This window comes from Triturus cristatus, chromosome 12 (assembly GCF_964204655.1).
Source record: "Triturus cristatus chromosome 12, aTriCri1.1, whole genome shotgun sequence".
Taxonomy (NCBI): Eukaryota; Metazoa; Chordata; class Amphibia; order Caudata; family Salamandridae; genus Triturus; species Triturus cristatus.
The window spans coordinates 192,332,781-192,351,483 of record NC_140595.1 but is presented as its reverse complement, the minus strand read 5'-3'; the positions used below and the strand labels follow the sequence as shown (position 1 = coordinate 192,351,483).

At 43.9% G+C, this 18,703-nt stretch overlaps 1 protein-coding gene across 1 annotated transcript in view; it reads left to right on the top strand.

Moving 5' to 3' along the window:
* CALB2 (calbindin 2) overlaps positions 1-18,703 on the top strand; it is a 170,292-nt gene that overhangs the window by 86,523 nt on the left and 65,066 nt on the right. The window contains exons 2-6 of the mRNA XM_085637894.1: positions 3,456-3,532; positions 4,191-4,280; positions 5,255-5,335; positions 8,655-8,711; positions 12,769-12,846. Coding sequence (XP_085494020.1) covers positions 3,456-3,532; positions 4,191-4,280; positions 5,255-5,335; positions 8,655-8,711; positions 12,769-12,846 — 383 coding nt within the window. The remainder of the gene's footprint in view (positions 1-3,455; positions 3,533-4,190; positions 4,281-5,254; positions 5,336-8,654; positions 8,712-12,768; positions 12,847-18,703) is intronic.

The window sequence follows — 18,703 nt, the reverse complement described above, 5'->3', positions numbered from 1 at the left end:
ATTTCCTACTGAGGAGACTGCAGTAAATGAGGAAATTAGGAAACTTCATAACAAATAAATCTCCCAAGATGGCCAACAGAGACAAAAGAGCCCAAATGCAGCACAAATATCACCCACATGTAGCCCACATGTAGCCCAATGACAGAAGTGTGCAAAACGGTCCACAATGTTGTATATAGGCTCCGGGGGATGGGGAATAGAAATTAGTGATAGGTGCTAAATTGTTTTTTTTACGGGCAAATTAGGAGTCGCGCACCCAGCATGGTGCTCAGCGCGGCCCCCTGGTGTGCACGCGCTGGGTGCGCGACTCCTAACGCGTCGAACACGTATATGACATCACGTGCAAGCATGTGAGCGTCCCGTAAAGTAATACGTATGTGTCACGTATGCGCCTGGAGTCGCGTACCGGTCGCATAGCAATCGCGCAAGAAAATACGCACCCATCACACAAAAAAAACAGTTTCAATATTTGAAAACATTTTTTTTTCCATTTATATTAAAAATATAAAATGTAATTTAAAAAATAAAATATGTAAAAATAGTTGAAAAAATTTAGAAAATCAGTATAAAAAAATAAATATAACTATTATTACATTTAAAAATTCTCATTTAAGAAATCTTTGAAATTCACTGAAAAAACCATAGGTTTCAGACATGTTATAGTTAGGAATTAGCATTTAAAAAACCTTTGAAATTCACAGAAAAAACCATAGGTTTCAGACATGTTATAGTTAGGAAGTAGCATTTAAATAACCTTAGAAATTCACTGAAAAAACCATACGTTTCAGGTGTGTTATAGTTAGCTGGACATTTCACTCGTACAAAAACATTGAAATTCCTCCGTTATAGTTAGTTCTACTAACTATAACTCACGCGCCCGCGTGACATCACTGATGACATCTCAAATGACATCACTGATGACATCATCTAGTAGATGTAATATGTGAAGCCATCAGCAGTGGATTGCGGGCGCGCGAGTTATAGTTAGTAGAACTGACTATAACGGAGGAATTTCAATGGTTTTGTACGAGTGAAATGTCCAGCTAACTATAACACCCCTGAAACCTATGTTTTTTTCAATGAATATATATGTTTTAAAATTATACAATACCAAGGCTATTACCTCAATTTTATATGGAGCGGAACTATGGGGTTTCGCGAATATCTCCTCCTTGGCACAAGCCCAGAACAAATTTGTCAGAGCTATTACGAGTCTTCCGCAATCCACACCACTATTGTCCCTCTTTTTGGATCTGGGTTGCCTTCGAATCGAGGATTTAGCTCGCTTTCGACCAATAGCGTTTTGGCGACGTCTCTGGGTTACTCCTGAGCTTTCCCACTATGCGAAATCCCTTATGGATTTCAGAGGGGTTGGTTGTACAAGGAAGATCAAATGGTTACAGGATGTGAAAAACTCCCTGTGTGGGATGGGGTTGAGTGGCCTGTGGGAGCACCCTGATGAAAATCCATTTCCGTCCAAAAGGGAGCTCAAGCCCGCCTATTGGGTCATGGTTAGGAACATCTATTTTTGTTCTTCCATTAGGCCCACCCTATCCTCGGACTATCTGATGCACAAACAGGATTTTTAGTTTGAAGCATACTGGGATATCATTTCTAGACCGGTGGATAGGAAACTATACCATCAGTTTAGGGTTGGCTCTCTCCCAATCAACGCCTTTACTTCCAAATGGCGGTTGAACGGGTCTGGGCACTGTCCTGTTTGCCCAGCTTCCCTGGAATCCATATCCCATGTTCTGTTGGTGTGCCCGGCTTATAAATCTTCCAGGCTTAAATGGCTCAAACCATTTTGTATGCACATGGGTATCAGATCGGCTATGGTGGCAGTAAGGATCTTGCGGACATCTACTGATGCTCCTATAGTTGTAGCTTTGGCACAATTCCTGAGCTGGGCATGGTTTATCCGCTGTAAAAAACTAAGAGAAATGCAGGCCCAGGCCTAGCTGTAGTCATAACAATGTGATACAATTTTAGTATGGCACCACTAACCTATTAATTTTAGCTACAATGATCAATTGGTTTTACACTGTATTTTTGTATTTACATGGTTTTATAGTGGTTCTCGGTTGGTGATTATCTTACTTGTCATATACTGTATTAATTACTGATTTGCCATTCTGCTTTGAGTGCTCTATATGGCTTTGCGTTTTTATCCTAAAGGTCTTTTTTTAGTCATTTTGTATGAATTGTCTTTTATGATTATTTTAATCGAAATAAAGACTTAATGAATGAATGAATATATATATATATATATATATATATATATATATATACATACACTCAACCATGGATGACCATAACGTTTTTTACTGTGACAAAAAACGATATGATACGAGCAGCGGTCCTTGCTGTCTGACCTACTTGCATAATTGAGGTCGCCTAGTCCAGTGGACATTAGCCCTAGGAGCTTTGTGCGCATAGCATAATTAGTCCTGTTGAAAGAGGAGAGATACTCCCTGCCGGGCCTTGGGCACTGCGTATGCAGAACCTGACAATTACAGCCATCATCTACTTGCTGTGCAGCAATCTCTGATGATCTATCTGTGCCTTATAAAGATTTTACATTGCATCAAGCAATAGAATAAAAATGCCAAGAACCAAGTTTTTTAAGGAATCGAAACTCTCAGGTGGAATCTAGCTTTGAATATCTTATTTTTGCATGTGGTTGCAAGAATACATGGTCACCCCACATCACCACATTAACTTGGGGTTGGATTTACTAATCTTTGTAAGGGCGCATTGCACTTTTACGCTTTGTTTGAGGGCCTTTATAAAGTATAAATGCACAACATGAATGCCTATGTGAAACTTTAATAAATCACATCTGAACTCTCTTGTAATACTACAACTATATTATAGTCTACCCCTGAGGTCACAGGTATCCTGAAATACTGAGCTTTTGGTCAGGAAATAACAGGATATACTGTGGCTTCATGAATGACACCTTTCCTTCTGTCCTCCTGCTAGAGTGTGATATCTTGAGCAGCAAGAACTACGCTTTCCTCTTTCGCGGAATTGAGACGTCATGGATCTGATGTCCCTTCTCTGGGGTTCCTAATGGAGAGCTCTCCTGAAATATCACCTTCACTCTTCCTCTTAGGAGTCTAAGTTCTACCACTCAAGGAGGGGTCTTCTTACCACCAATCTTGTTGAATTTGTTGTCCTCTGGGTGGGTTAGTCCAGAGTCTGTTCTAGAGTAGCTTGTTCTCACAGCCACCCACTTCCATGTCCAAGATACCTGGAGCAATGCCCTGCTGTCAGATGTTGTATTCGCCTGAACAGATCTGCAGTGGTACTGATTCATCTTGCAGTTTACATTTGCCACTGGGTTCTAATTCAGCCAGCACATTAGCATTTTGTATCACACACCTTTGCTGTAATACACATACCAGTCATTTGTAATCTAAAATCTCTGTGAACTTGTTCTTCTGTTTCAGGAAATGGCTACATTGAAGGGAAGGAGCTGGAGAATTTTTTCCAGGAATTGGAAGCCGCACGGAAAGGAGCTGGAGTGGTAAGAATGCTAAATCCTACAACTTCCCAGAAAAGGAATGGTCTGGGGGACATTCCACAGGAGTCCATTACTTTTGAATAGTTGGTAGGGCAGGGCCAAGTCTCCACATGTAAGGTGTGTGGCCGAAATATAGCTCACTATGGTACTCCTTGCCATTCAATGCCCTGGGTTCTAAGGGAACATTTCCAAATTCTGTGGACCAGTTTGCTCCCAGTCTTGTCGTCTTCCTCTCATCCTTTGGGAGAGAGTGAACATGATAGTCATAGTCACGAACATAGGACATAGTCATTGCCGGGGCAGGAAGGACAGCATTAGTAATCAACTGCTTAGTGGAATCACTGTGTTTTAAACTGTGGCTGGTGAGTTCGGCCCAAGGAAACTTGAGTGCTGCATGGCAGAGCATCCTGGAGTTAACAATGGTGTAGGAGTGTCAGCAGGGGAGGAGCTTGAGGGGTGTGGCAACTACATAGCAGAGACTGAGGGTAGTGTTGTAGTGTGATTAGAAACTTGACACACCAGCTAGGCCATCAGGATCAGACTTTAGTTTGTTATAGAAGGCAAAAAGATTAGCTAGCAGGGAGGTGGGTGAGATCTTCCACTACCTGGTCTAGAGCTACCCGCGGCGTGGATCAAGCACACTACCTTTTCCTCTTTGCAGGACGTGGCAAGTGTGAATTTTGGAGAGAAGATGAAGGAGTACATGAAGAAGTATGATAAGAACTCAGATGGGAGAATCGAAATGGCCGAGGTGGGTTGTTCTCCTTGTTGATTTTTGTGTGTCACCGCTCAGAAGAGAGGGTGAGTATAGCAGCATGCTCAGGCCACCTATTGCTAGGCTCCGTAACCACCAGCGGGTGCTATTATTTTATGTTTATGCCCACAGGGCGAGGGTGAACTATGATGGCAAAATGATGGATTTTTTCAAGAGTGTCAGCTGGGAGGAGATCTTGCAGACATCGTAGAATTCACCTCATGGCCAAGTGATATTTGTCATGAATTTAAACAAGGTCCTTAGTCCACGTCCTCCACATACTGACAGAAAAACATACTATTTGGAGTTTGCTTGCTTGGTAACCCATTGTTCTCTGCTGCCTAGTTGCACCAAAGCTTGCCTTGTCTTGTCACCAATGCCACTGGGAAAGCTCAAGTTTTTCTGACAAGTCACCTTCTTCTGAGGTGTGTTGCAGTGCTTTTGAAGATGGGAATTCAAATACCGACTTCCCTCGCACAACCTTTGCAGGGCATGCATGTGACAAGAGGGAAGACCGATCCTGCAAACACTGCACAACAGAACACCAAAACAATCCCTCTGTAGCATTCCTAATCCCACTTGCTGCCAGATACATATTAACCTGACTACATTCTTTCTTGCCATGAAGGATTTCCTCCATGGAATACAACGGCTCAGTTAAGATATTCAGACGCTACTTTTACATCTAGTTTCTCCTTTGTGAAAGTTACTTCCACAGCACTCTCCGGACCCTGAAATAGCTTCTTGGTAACATTGATCGTCACACCCACCTTCAGAGTGGCGATCTTGGCATGGCCTTGTCTTCCCACGGTGCCTCCAACCTGATGACTGTGCTTAAGGGCTGTGGATGCAGCTTATCCGACATACAATTGTCGTATTAATGGGACATTTAATACAATTGTTTTGCGTAAGATTGTCTCTAACTTTCACTTTAACAACTTTGTTTTGCCTTTTGTGTTGTTTCCTCACAGCTGGCCCAAATTCTCCCCACTGAGGAAAACTTCTTGCTCTGTTTCCGGCAGCATGCTGGGTCCAGCGCTGAATTTATGGAGGTGAGTAAGGGACTTTTACAAGTTTTTAGTGCTTCCTTTCCACATCTATGAATTCCAAGCACAATGTTTGGCGTTGAGTAATGATTACAGTAGACTAGAGGTAGACCATTCTGTGTAAGTTACGCCGTAAGTAAAGTGGAAGGGCCCAATTTAGGTCTTGGGTTTCCCCAGTTAAATGTCCCAAAACAACACTGGAGATGAACTGTAATTACACTGCCTACACAAGGAGTGCCATGTAACTTCACTGGAGTGGTTTACATTGTTACTCATTACACTGGATATACACTATAATAACAGAAAAGATGCATTACATAATACTTAATACTGTTGTAGGTAAATTTAACGTGCACATACATGGATGTATTGCAGCTACACTGATTGAATTACATGTGCCCTTCTCACACCATGACAGTAAACGCATACATTACACTGTAGGCACAATTTGCAGCTTTTACATAAGCTTAGGTTGCAGACACTTTTCGTACTACTTCCCTGCACTGGAGCTAAATATTTCCTAGAATCCATTAAACATTCAATTGGGGTTTTGTAAGGAGTTTCAATATTTGAAGAAATATAGTTTGTAATCAGAAAAAATATGTAAATATTGATTAACTAGGTAGTAGGTACACAACACATGGACAACATATTTTGTATCCAATTAACCTGTTGCATATGACCATGCTTCATTAAATTGTCACAGCATATCAGAAAATCCATGCACTACCTTCTTGACAGCCTGCAATCCTTAGCTCTCATCCCATTCACAAGCTTCTGGTGAGATTGGATCTCTTTACTTACTCAAACATGGAGCAATCATTGTTGCTAACGGAGATCTGCAGTCCTCAAACCCAATAATTCAGTTGTAGCTAATGCCTCATACTCCAAAGAGTTGTCAAAGATCTGGGGGCACATTTACTAAACTTTCACGTGTCACAGGGCAGCAAGCAAAGTTGCTACACTGCGTTGCATGAAAAGGAGAAAGCAGAAATGCTCCGTATTTACATGATATGGAGCATTTCTGCTCTCTCCTTGTGCCGGCGTACTGTGTGCAGCCTAGAGCCAATGTAGGCATGCTTGCACCATAGTGCAAGGGTGCGTGCATTACAAGCAGGATTTAGAGACACCTTCCTGCACAAAAACAATATTTAATGGCATTTTCCACTTTCTCGGTGTGCTGCATTCTGCAGTACAAATGGAAGAGGAAATAATGAGGAAAAATAAACATATTTCTCCTTTTTGTGCCACACGTGGGCAGGCATAGCTGTTTCACAAGTCTTTGTAACTCTGGGAATGCGCCAAAATCTATGGGTGGATGCATGGAAATGCCCATGCTCCACCCATGGAGCGCCTCCCAAGTTGAAATGTAACATAACGCAGCACAAGCCACTGCCTTGCATTTCATTTTCACACAAATCAGGCCTTGCATGGTTTTGGAAATATTACTAAAGCCTTTGCGCCGTCCTTGTATCAACTTGTGTAACACAAGGATATCATACAGGGTTCATAAATGTGGGCCCTGATCTGTGACTAATATTCCTTTGACTTTGGATGGAAGGGTTTTAAACGTTTCAGGCTCAGATGTTGAAAACAGCTAAACAAGCTCATGGTAGTTATAGCTAAACAACTTCTCAGTTCTTTCTAAAAAAAACAAGTAAATTGTGTTTATTGCAAAATATTGAGCATGCTTCTCTATTAGCCAGGGGTGTCTCTTCCGTTTGAGCAGAGGTGCGTTGCCCCACAAACAAAAGCCGCAGGCCAGAGCTGAAAATAAAATGGTAACAAAGTTTATTTATCACCATTTTATTTTTCAGCAACCGACCCATCCCAAACTGAGCGTCCACTGAGTGGCAGCATGGAGCTTTGTGCTCTTGAGTTTTAAAATGCGCATGTTTCTTTGGCTGCCCATCTTGCGACGCCCACCCAGGCATGCGTATTTTAAACCTCTCTAACCTAGGTTTCTTAAGACAGCTGGGTTAGAGAAAGCAAAGGCCTCCAGTGCTCTTGTGAGCACTGATAGAGGCCGTCCCACCAATCATAGCACTGCTGTCATGCTGCATGAGTGCAGAGCCAGGATTGGCTTGGGTGTTGGGGGCCTGCCTGCCTCGATGAGAGAAGGATCTAGGAGAACGTCAGGCTCATATAAAAGGTAAGTGCCTTTTACTTTTTATTATTTTATGTGCCCCCTCTACCACACCACCCTCGGGACATGCCAGCCGCCACTGCTATTAGTAGCAATCAAAACTCCTTGCATCCTCTTCCAGGTTTGTAAAACCTTCCTTTCAATGCCTAAAAGCATCTAAGAGGCTGATCCTTGAAAAGCATTACACACAAAGTGAAATTTATGTGCGGAAAAGATGGCTTCATTGCCCATCCATGACAGTTTGATTGACAGTCAGTTTCTGCAAATTTTGTCTAGGTGCCGATGGCCCTTACTGCAGCGGATAATCTGCCAACTGACCATATTTTTCGCAATAAATGAGGGGCGGAGAACTGGATTCTTCCATGAATTTTCCACAAGAGGTGGCATTGCAAATCTGGCGAACATCCACAATACCATGATATTGTGGGTGTTCAGAAACATTTTTAAAAATTGCACTTATTTTAAAAAGGCATCAGTCAGGCAGTAAGTCTATGAAAGCACCCCAGAGACACCTGAAAAACGTTTTTCCATGTGGAGTAAATAGAGAAAATAAAATGAATCTACCATTGCACATTCATTGTCTGGCATTATTTATTAGTGTCCCATTAATTCCGATATTTATGGTAACTCCTTTTACTGCACATATCAGAAGTACGGGTTTTCCAGCACACCCCAGAACCCCACTTTGTTTCTGAGGTAAATTTTGGTAGGTCAAACTTGCTGAAATTTAGTAGGGAGAAAATGCCTCTAAAAACAAGGCCATGCAGATTTTGCACCCAAAAGCACAAAAATTCACTTGCTATGCTCCATTTTGAGTGGCTGAACTTATAATAGGCATTAATTATTGCGCCCGATAAATACTGTACCGAGGAATATCCAATTTTATTGTGTGCGATAATTATCTCCTAACCCTCTGTGGCATTTGGTAATCAGGCACAACGTATGTAGAATTTACGCTCTGCAAACAAATCACAGTGGTAGAGGTAGTGTTGATAGGAGTACCCTAGCTGCCTGCTAATTCAGTCATCTTTGAGAATTTCAAAAAATAAGGAAATATATGTATATCATGGGTGACCCAGAGGAGGTCCTTTTGTCCCCCCACCTCTATCCTTCTCCAGCATGCTTGTCTTCCAGGATTGGTAAGAGTATCATTAATGTAATTTACGCCTCTTCTTGCAGGCCTGGCGGAAGTACGACACTGACCGCAGCGGATACATCGAGGCCAACGAACTGAAGGTACCGCCACAAAAAGAGAGGGAGGGGGGACACGGTGTGACTTTATTTATTTATCTATTGCGATTTTATATAGCGCGAACATTACCCGAAGGTGTCAGAGCGCTTTACAAAAGAACCAGTTGTGTTACATAAGGACTTTGGATTACATGAGTTACATAAGAGATACAAATGGAAACATTTTTGCAAATGTACAAGTTATAAAGTCCCTCAAGGAAGAGATACAAGCAGATAAACTCTAAGATCACATAGGAATGGTAGAAGTACAAAGGTCAGCTACATATACTAGTGGTTAGAGTTATATATATTCACAAGTTGCAAATTCACACAGGGTTACATTTTAACAGCGATTAGGCTTAGACAATTATATATTACATATTTGCAGAGCAGGAAATTCTTGCCAGGTGTTCAGGTGGTGTTGCATTCAAGGGTGGAGCTCATTACGAAATCAGGTCTCCGCCCGGTTCAAGCAGTGAAGCCCCGGCAGGCCCAGCGGGCCAAAAACTTGGGTCCTTCCAGTGCTCCCATGCCGACTACCCAGAATATTCCTTGAACAGTTCTTAAATTAACAGTACAAATTTCCTTTCACAGAGCTCCTCATTTCCTATCTTATGTTTGGGGACAGGAGCAGCCAAATACCATCTTACTCCAGTCTTAGCTGTCCACCCCAGTCCGTTTGAAGCAGCTTATGTCACTCATTAGGCATTTATTCATATTTGGTATTCACCATCCAACGCCAAAGCATGGCCCAGCCTCACAAAAAACATACAGAGCCTCACTGGAGCGGTCAACATCATTCGGCTTTACACAAGTGCATTCCCATCCTCACCCAAGCGTATATTCAGAGGGTCGGGTAATGTCTCCGGAACTTGTGGGTGTAGGGAGCACCTCCGAGTGTCAGCTGTGAAACCGCATGCTCTCCCTCCTTTCCTAAGAACCTGGTACTTGGAGTGCAAGGATCAGCCAAAGCTCCCTTTGTTTCATTTACTCTTTAGTTAGACCTGAGGTCAAGGGTTACTCATAGGAAGTCACCTGTAGGATGGCTCCAGTACTTGATTTGAGCAAGAATAAGTGCCGGTGCCCAGGGCTTTCTGCTCGGAAGCCTGCGACTGTTGCAAATAAATGTTGGCGCGCCGTATACCAAGGCTGCGTAGTCCTAAATGCACCCCATGCTTCTAACCCACTACCAGACACCCTCTGCCCATGTATCTCACTCTCGCAAGCTCCAGCCTTCTCCCTGTGTGACGGCATGTCATGTCACTCTGTCTCTTCCTCCCTCTTCCAGATTTGTTTGATTTTACCTCTCTTGCTTTCTGTAAATATCTGAGGAGGAAAAATGAGTACCGGTTGCTAAAAATGAGTACTGGTGGCCTCCTCTGGTAACCACCAGCTCAAATTAAGCACTAGATGACTCCAACTACAGTGTAGCGCAAATTATCATGAGCAGTCGTAGGCACTATCCAGAGAGAGGTATTATGTGCAAAAGCAATGTATTTTTATTATATATTTAGATCTATGGTTCACAAATATGATTGCAAATAGTTTTACAACAGATTTCAGTGCTGCAAAAATGGCGGCTGATGTCTATTAAGTGAGTGGAAGCAGTTTGAACCTATGGACTGTGTTTGTGACGCTCAGACCCATATACAATTCCTTGCTCTCTTCTTTGCTGTAATTCCTGGTCAGTGTCAGGTCTTCATAGAAATCAGTTCCACTGGCAATGTTATAATTAAGATACAAAGTATCAGTCACTGAAACAAAAGTGCCGTGAAATGTTGCTCTGGTTGTGGAGGGGTGGGATCAATATATTTATGTTGGTTGGAGGGTTTGGTGCCCCAGGGGGAGCTGCTACCTGCCTGGTACCTTGCAGACACGAGTAGGGGTGTCACATCACCTAGACAGGTTTAAATCTGGTACTACCAGGCGTTGTAGGCTTTCTCCATACACAGAGAATTAGGGGCACCCCACCCCTTGGTCTGTGATCCTTGGCATCAGCATTAGATGCGCCTTGATGACTGTATCCCAGCGCTGGTCACTCACAAACAGGTTTTTCTTGCACCTAAGAAAGTGGCTGCAGATACAGGGGGTCATGATTCTGACAAAGCAAGAGATTTGCTGTTTGAGGATATTTGATTCAGTGCAAGGGCAACTGGAAGCTAACGGCAACACCACTAAGCAGAGGTACAACGGGACCCAAAGTATGCCGCAACACATTCACAGCACATGTTGCATGTCCCAGGCCCTGATTCGGCGAAGATGTCTTCTGGAGGCAGCTGGGGCTATATACAGGGATTTTGTGCAGGATAAGTGTGCCCATCATGAAGGGTTGCTGCTAAGGATGCTGAAGATGTAGTCATTGTGGAGAGGCCCCTGAGTTCTCTATTGTGGCATAGCTGATGCTTATTCATTGGGCAGCTCTGCAATCTCAGGAGGCCAGCAGGCTGGTCCTGGGATAATCCTCATGGTCTCTTGTAACTGAATGATGCTTTTAGCCCACATATAAGCAACTCAGACAGGCAGGCAGTTCAAATCATGGTTAAAGAGCAAACCCTTGCCCATCTTTGGCATCAACTGGAGGGAGACAAGCAGTGCATTACTCATCATTTGGGAAGTACTCTTTGGGTCCAAAGATGCACCCTAGTGTTACTCTTCAAAGTACTAGATGCAGGGGAACAGTACTTTTCCACTTCAGAAAAGAATCCTGCTCCCAATCACAATGAAGCATTTCTAGAATTATAGGTGGATAGTTATTCTGGAAACAGAGCATTTCCGCTGGCTTTTTCCTGGATATGTTAGGAACAACAGTCTTCTCCAGAAGGAAGATGTATTCAAGTCCATTGCCAGACTTCTTAAAAAATCCTGGTCACAGCCTATCCATCTTGTGGGGAGCACAATACTACAAGCCTCTCACCTCAAGCAGGGATGAGAGCACAGGGTGGGACAGCTGTTTCATACAGTACAAGGTTTTCATCCTTACAGTCTCACCCAAGCATGGCCCTAGTCTCACAAAAGTTCAAGTGACCCCAAAACACCACATGTAAAACCTCATCAAATCACTTATCACCCAGGCTCACTCAAGATAACATCTCCAACCTTACCCAAGTTCCGTCCCTAGCCTCGCCAAAGCTCTCGTATCCACTTTTATATGAAGTGATTACTCCGGATTGGTCCAGTCACACATCCCTAGCCTCAACTAGGCTTGTCTCCAACCTCAACCAATCGCAGGACCGACCACAGCCTCACACCAGCTAATGTCTCCAGCCTGACCCAAGCAAATGTCTCCAACATTAATCAAGTCCATGTATACATCCTGTCCCAAGCCCATGACAATAAGTCCACAAGCCTCAGTCTCAAATGCACCCAAGGTCATTTCTGCACATGCATCTCCACTCAATGTTCCCAAACTCACACAGGTTAATTTCTCAAAACTCATACAAACTTGTGTTCCCAATGAACCCCGGGTCAATGTTTCCAGTCTCACCCAAGCGTGTGTCCCTAAGCTCAAACATAACATGTCTCCACTTCACCCAATTTCCTTTCCTAGTATTTTTTAAACTTGTGTTCCCAACATCACCCAAACAGCTTTACCAAAGCATATCTCACCCAAATGCAAACCCATATCCTTCCTCAAGCACATGTCCCAACCTCACCCAACACATAACCACAACCTCATTCAAGCAGCTCTTCTCAACCTGCCCCAAACTCAGGTTCCCAGTTTGACTCCATCCTCACCCAAACAAATGTTACTCCGCATGCCATCTTTGCTGTGTGACTTGGCAACCAAAAGAATCCTAAACAAGGCAGATGTCCTTTCTCTGTCGAGGAGCGTTTACTTAGCTTCAGCCCAGTTCTCACCCAGATTCTTGACTATCGATTCACATGTGTGGCGGCTACCTATGACACACTGAGCAGCCAGGATGCTGCACGACAGCAAAAAATAGCATAGCTCTCTGCAGAAGCAGTGACAGGTCATACTGATGCAATGTGCAAAGAGAATGAGGGTCTGGCTGACTGCAATTCTTGTTTTCCCTGAGTGAAATGATGTGATCTCTGTTCACAGGGCTTCTTGTCAGACCTGCTGAAGAAAGCCAATCGCCCATTTGATGACAAAAAGCTGCAGGAGTACACACAGACCATAGTAAGTATGAAATGGACAAAAGCTCCCCTTTAGGGGAGGGGAAGGCCCCTCTGACTGAGATGTGCTTGAGAGAGAGATCCTTGACTGAGATGTAGGCTCAGGGTATCAATCAGATCCCACTAATGAGCAGTGTGTGATGCATGAGCTTCCAATCTGACCGTAAATCCCAACATGTGAAAATGACTACAATCAAACATTTACCAGCTGTCTTCATCCCATAGCAAAGGCAGGATATGCTGCACCTTCAATATTTAAAAGGTTCTATATATGTTAAAAGTGAAGTGTTGATTGTTCAATAACATTCCCTTTCGCGAGAGGTAAATGAAGCGAGGCCTCACTACTGAGCATTTCTTGCCTCATAGCACCATTGTGGTACCTTCAGTATATAAACACTGCACACACACAGTGGACAATGTGTTTATTTTTGCACTCTTCAAGTAGATACAATTGAAATAAAATATATCAATAAAGAAGAGGATAGGGTGAACAGAGCCTCATTGGCTTTGTTTTATTTACCAAGCCCTATAGTTGTTTCGCAGCACGCTCGCATCAATAGTAAGCGGGAACAAAAAACGTTGAAAGATCACTTAAGGCCAGTAACTAGATGTAAATCAAATCTGACTGCACTGCAGAGGTCTACCCAATCTCATAATGCTCCTTGGAGAGGGATGACTTTTTAAGACAGGGTAGTCTTTGGTATCCTTTTCTGTTGAGTCAGCTGAAATGTCTTGTAAATTCTTATGAGCTTTGTTCTTCTTTCTGTGGCCGGTACTAGAGCTGGTTGAACATTTGTGAATCATAACCTTCTCTGGACTATGTTTTTTTAACTGGTAAGAGGAATGTGCGCTGGAAAGAGACATAGTGAAATCCTTATGAAGATGCTGCCCTAAATCTAGGAAAATTTGTCTACATTGAGTCGTTCAAACTGGGCACCTCTCCTCTTCTTGGGATGAAACTACTTGTCGCTCTCAATACATCAATCCACATTAATTCTCTCTACTTGCTCCGCTCTGGATTCAGGATGTCCTAGCTCACGTTTCATTTGCTGACCTGTCAAGTGCTGTATGATAGTAAATTGATCTTCAAGTGGATAGTATAACACATCTCCACAGAGAAGCAAGGATCTTCCTTCTTGCCCAGGGTAGCTGACCTCATTTGCTCAGCCCTGTGTTGGATTTATAGTAATTTATGTTTGTTTCCAGACGCACCACATATGATCCCCAGAATGAGGTGAGCGCTTTTGGGATGGATGCTCTCTCCTCACTAAAGGGGTTTCCTTGCAAGATATAAAACAACCCTTGAGTGCAACGCATATTTAAGGTGTGAATAGTGTTGTATGAGTGAGGGTTTTTAGAAAACCACAGGAATCTTCTGAAAAAGTTATGTCTTAAGTGGGTTATAGGACCTCTATAATGAAGGGTTTATTTAAGATGCATATAGAAGGCCATGGATGAGATCATGATACTAAGGAGTGTTTTTCTCTTGTGAGGGAGATGGAAGATCTGCTGAACGTAGAGTGTTTTGTACTAAGCCCCCCCATACAAGTGTGTGTGTCCAACAGATTCTTCTTCTTGCAGATTCCTCACATTAGAAATTATCCGTTCCAAGCTTCAGACCAGAACAAAAATGCTTTTCCCATCAATAGCTGTACAGTGGCACCTTGAAGGGCCAGTCACATTTCCACCTCCAGACATGATGTGACCAAAGTATTTTAGGTTTCAACTGGCGCACTGTTGTCAGTTTTGGTTCTCCATATCGCATTAACATGGTTCGAAGCTCTTTCTTGGCATCTTAAAGGCAAAATTCCTCAGCATTAGACAGCCGCTAAATCAAATATCTCCTCCAAAACGTTCAGGTTTCAAGCCTTGCTGCACATGCAACAAAATGTCCCTTTTGGATCCATATGACAAACGCATGTGGCGGCTTGGATCGGAACACAGTGACGCTGCATGTGATTCTTGAGTTTCTATCTATAGCCCACACAAACATGCTCAGGTGCTCTCCTTCACACAACGGTAACCACCTATAAAGGAATGATCTCCTTAAAGATCTTCCCACAAAAAAACGCTATAAAAAGAAGATGCCCTCTTCTTCCTTGAAGAAACAGTCTTGCTCCCGGGAGCATTCGAAGCTCAATATCTGTCCCAGACTCCAAACTCCTCCTTATTGTTTGAGATGATCCTGACTATGAGGGTGAGACCTGAGCTTCTATGTCCATCGGCCCACTCCAAAGTTGTCAAGAGCTTTTGGCTCACTTTGCTGGATCTGTTCAAGGCGGCTTCTCCATTCTCTGGGCAGCTGGGCCACTCCCTAAAGTGCAGCACATTGCTGCAGGCTTTACGACCCACACAGCTCTGACATCAATGCCTCCAGATGCTGCAAAGTCAAAAGCTGCCAAGGCGTTGTCCCCAGCTCAGTCAAGCCAAGTCAAGAGGAACTTGTTTAGCGCACATATCACCATGGGGTCTCATGGCGCTAGCGAGGACTCCATAGAGACTGACAGTCGGGTATAGAGGGTTATGGATGGTCAAATAGCCAGGTTTTTAGTTCCTTGCGAAAGGACTTATGGTCCGTAGTGGAGAGGAGATGAGGCGGCAGTTTGTTCCAGAAAGCGGGTTCAAGGAAGGATCGACCGCCGTTTCTAGCGGTGCTGACTCTGCGAGGAGTGAGAAGACATTTAGAACTGGATCTGAGCGTCCTACTTGGTTGATACCAGCCAAGTTGTTTTGCCAGATAACTTGGCCCGGTTCCATACATACTCTTATGCACAAGACAGAGAATTTTAAAACAGCACCACTTCTTAATGGGGAGCCAGTGAAGGGACTTCAGACTAGGCACAGATGGAGATCTGGCTGGGAGGTTAATTATCAGTCTGGCCGCGGTGTTTTGCAGGACTTGAAGCTTGGAGTAGAGCTCCTCGTTTATAGAGGCCAACAGGGCATTACCATAGTCAATACGACTCATGATCAGTCCCTGGACCAGCGGTTTCCATGATTCAATAGGAATCCATTGAAAGATTTTGTGTAGTTTACGCAATATGCCATAACAAGTGCGGATTACATGGCTGATATGGCTTTTCATCGACAACTGATTGTCAATGATCACTCCAAGATTCCGCACCACAGATTTGGGGGATGGACATGGGCCTAGCTTCAGTGGCCACCAGTCACTGGACCAGTGTTCATCCGCCTTGCCAAAGAGAATGACCTCTGTCTTACTTCCATTTAGTTGTAAGTGATTGGTACACATCCAATTGTCAATATGGGTCATACAATTTTTAAAACGGGCCTTTGTGTCAAGGTGGTGAGGGCCCAAGGTGATTAGAAGCTGCGTGTCGTCAGCGTAAGATACCACATCAAAGCCGTAGGATCTGATCACCCTGGCCAAAGGTGTCACATACAGGTTGAAAAGCATGGGACTCAGGATGGATCCTTGAGGAACTCCCATGCTTACAGACTGACTACAGGAGGTCAAGGTACCTATTTGTACTGTAGTTGTTCGGTTCATTAGATAATTCCTGAACCCGTCCAAGGCCTTGCCTCTGACACCCACCTCCCAGAGCCGCTGTTCTAGAATGCTGTTGAAGATGGTGTCAAAGGCGGCCAACAGATCCAACAGAATGAGCATGGCTGACTGCCCGCTGTCCAAGGCCAGCCTGATGTTGTCCACAACCTCCACCAACGAGGTTTCGGTGCTGTGTGCTGCCCTAAACCCCAACTGTGATGGATCAAGGAGTCCATGGCTCTCCAGATGGGTGGTAAGCTGTTTATTGACCAGGCATTCAAATACCTTCCCAAAATAAGGCAGCAGTGAGATTGGGCGATAGTTGCTGGGTATTTTAGAATCGGCAGAAGTTTTTTTTTATGATGGGCCTCTCTTGAGCTGCCTTCCATCTAACTGGAATTTTTGCTTGTGCTGCTGACAAGTTGAATATATCTGTAAGTTTATCCGTAAGCAAAGGAGCAAAGGTTGGAAAGAAGCGAGGTGGAAGCGGGTCAGCTGGAGAACCCGATTTAATCCTGGCCAGGGCGGTTGAAACTTCATCAAGTGAACATAGTAAATTCCAGTAAGAGAGGGATGGTAAAATCTAGGTTGTTGACTGGGTTATTGTCGGGAATGTTCGTGTCGGTGACTGGAAAGGAACTATGAATAGATTTAATCTTTTCATCAAAGAAAGTAGACAGTGTATCAACCCATTTTCGCAATGGTATATTACTGTACTGGTCAGACGAGGAAGAAGTGAACTCCTTTAATATTTTATAAAGCTCCCTTTTGGAATTGGCCGCTCTGTTGATCCGGTCAATAAAATACAGTTTTTTGGCTAGTCTAATGTTATCAAGATAGCTTCGATGGATCTGCTTGTATTTTTGCCGATCTTCTTTGGTCTTAGTTTTTCTCCATATGCGCTCGGCATGCCTGATGGCCATTTTTTCGACTTTCAGATCTTCTGTAAACCAGGGCGCCGCCCTGAGTCTGCTTTTGACCCTTGACAGAGGTGCAGCGGTGTTCAAGGCCAAGCAGATTGCATCCTTAAAAGCTGTTGGTGCAAGGTCAATGTTCTCGATATGGACTAGAGGCGGGGGGGGGGGTAAAATGCTCGAGTGATTTTATGCCATGGTCTTCTCCATGTAGGTTCACTACTGGGGAAAAATGTTTTGGTGTCTGTAGGTAAAATAGATTTTAGCAAGTTATGATCCAACCAGAGCAGCGGGAGGGGAGAATTCGACTCTTACATTGATTGAGTTTGTAAACAGGAGATCGAGAGTATGGCCAGCCAGGTGAGTGGGGCCCACCTCCATCTGGGCTAGTCCCAGCGTGTTCAGATTCGTCAACAGTTGACTTGTGTCTGGATCAGATACCAGCTCAGCATGGTAATTAAAATCTCCAATTAGGAGGAAGTTGTCTGAGGCTAGAACATGCGGGGCAATTGTCTTCAGTAGATGGTTTATGAAGTTAGTTTTCTGGCATGGGGACCTACACACTAGGGCACCTCTCCAGGTTCCCTTTTATTGCGTTTCGATTTTAAAAATAAGGATTTTGGACATTTCTGTAATAGAGGTGTCTAGTGTAGTTATTCCTAGTCCAACCCTGGTGGCTACGGCAATCCCTCCTCCTTTTTTACCAATTCTGTCTAATCTCGTTAGATGGTATTCTGTCGGAAATGCGATTGTCACATCAGGGGAAGCATGTTCATGAAGCCAAGTTTCCGTAATATTGCAGATATCTGGTTTTTCTAAGTCTAGAAGGCTCCATATTTCCAATGCGTGCTTAGGGATCGACCGGGCATTAAAATAAAGCCCTTTTAGTTGCTTGGAGGTCTGAATAGTGTCAATAACATTACTTTCTTGAGATTGTGGGAGAGGAGTTAACTTATTAAAAGTGTTGTCCGTGTCTTCTTTGGGGACGGCGGTATATACCAAGGAATTCAAAAGATGTTCAGGTGCACAGGTAGTAGAAGGTTTATATAATAGGTTAAGTTCTTGGCTAGAGTAGTGCATTTTTGTCATGTCTAGGCAGGGCCTGGCTAAACTACCTGTAAAAAATGAGAAAAAAAATGCGCAGGTGTTGTGGCAGCGGTCTGGCACAGACGGGCGCAGACAGGCTTACCTTTGGCACGCCGCTGCACGCGTCTGCTGCGTGTCCGCACTCCTCCCTGCCTTAAGTAGGCAGGAGGAGAGGAAGTGGTGGGCGACTGGTGCGCTAACGCGATATCCGGTAAGGCACCGGAAGTGAAGGAAAAGGCGAGACTCGTCCCTCCACACAAACGGCACAAGCCGGGGCGGAACGGGGACAGTCGCGAGAAAGATGTAAGATCAGGTAAGCAGCTTAATACATAGCAGCAGCAATGCCAGTCAAA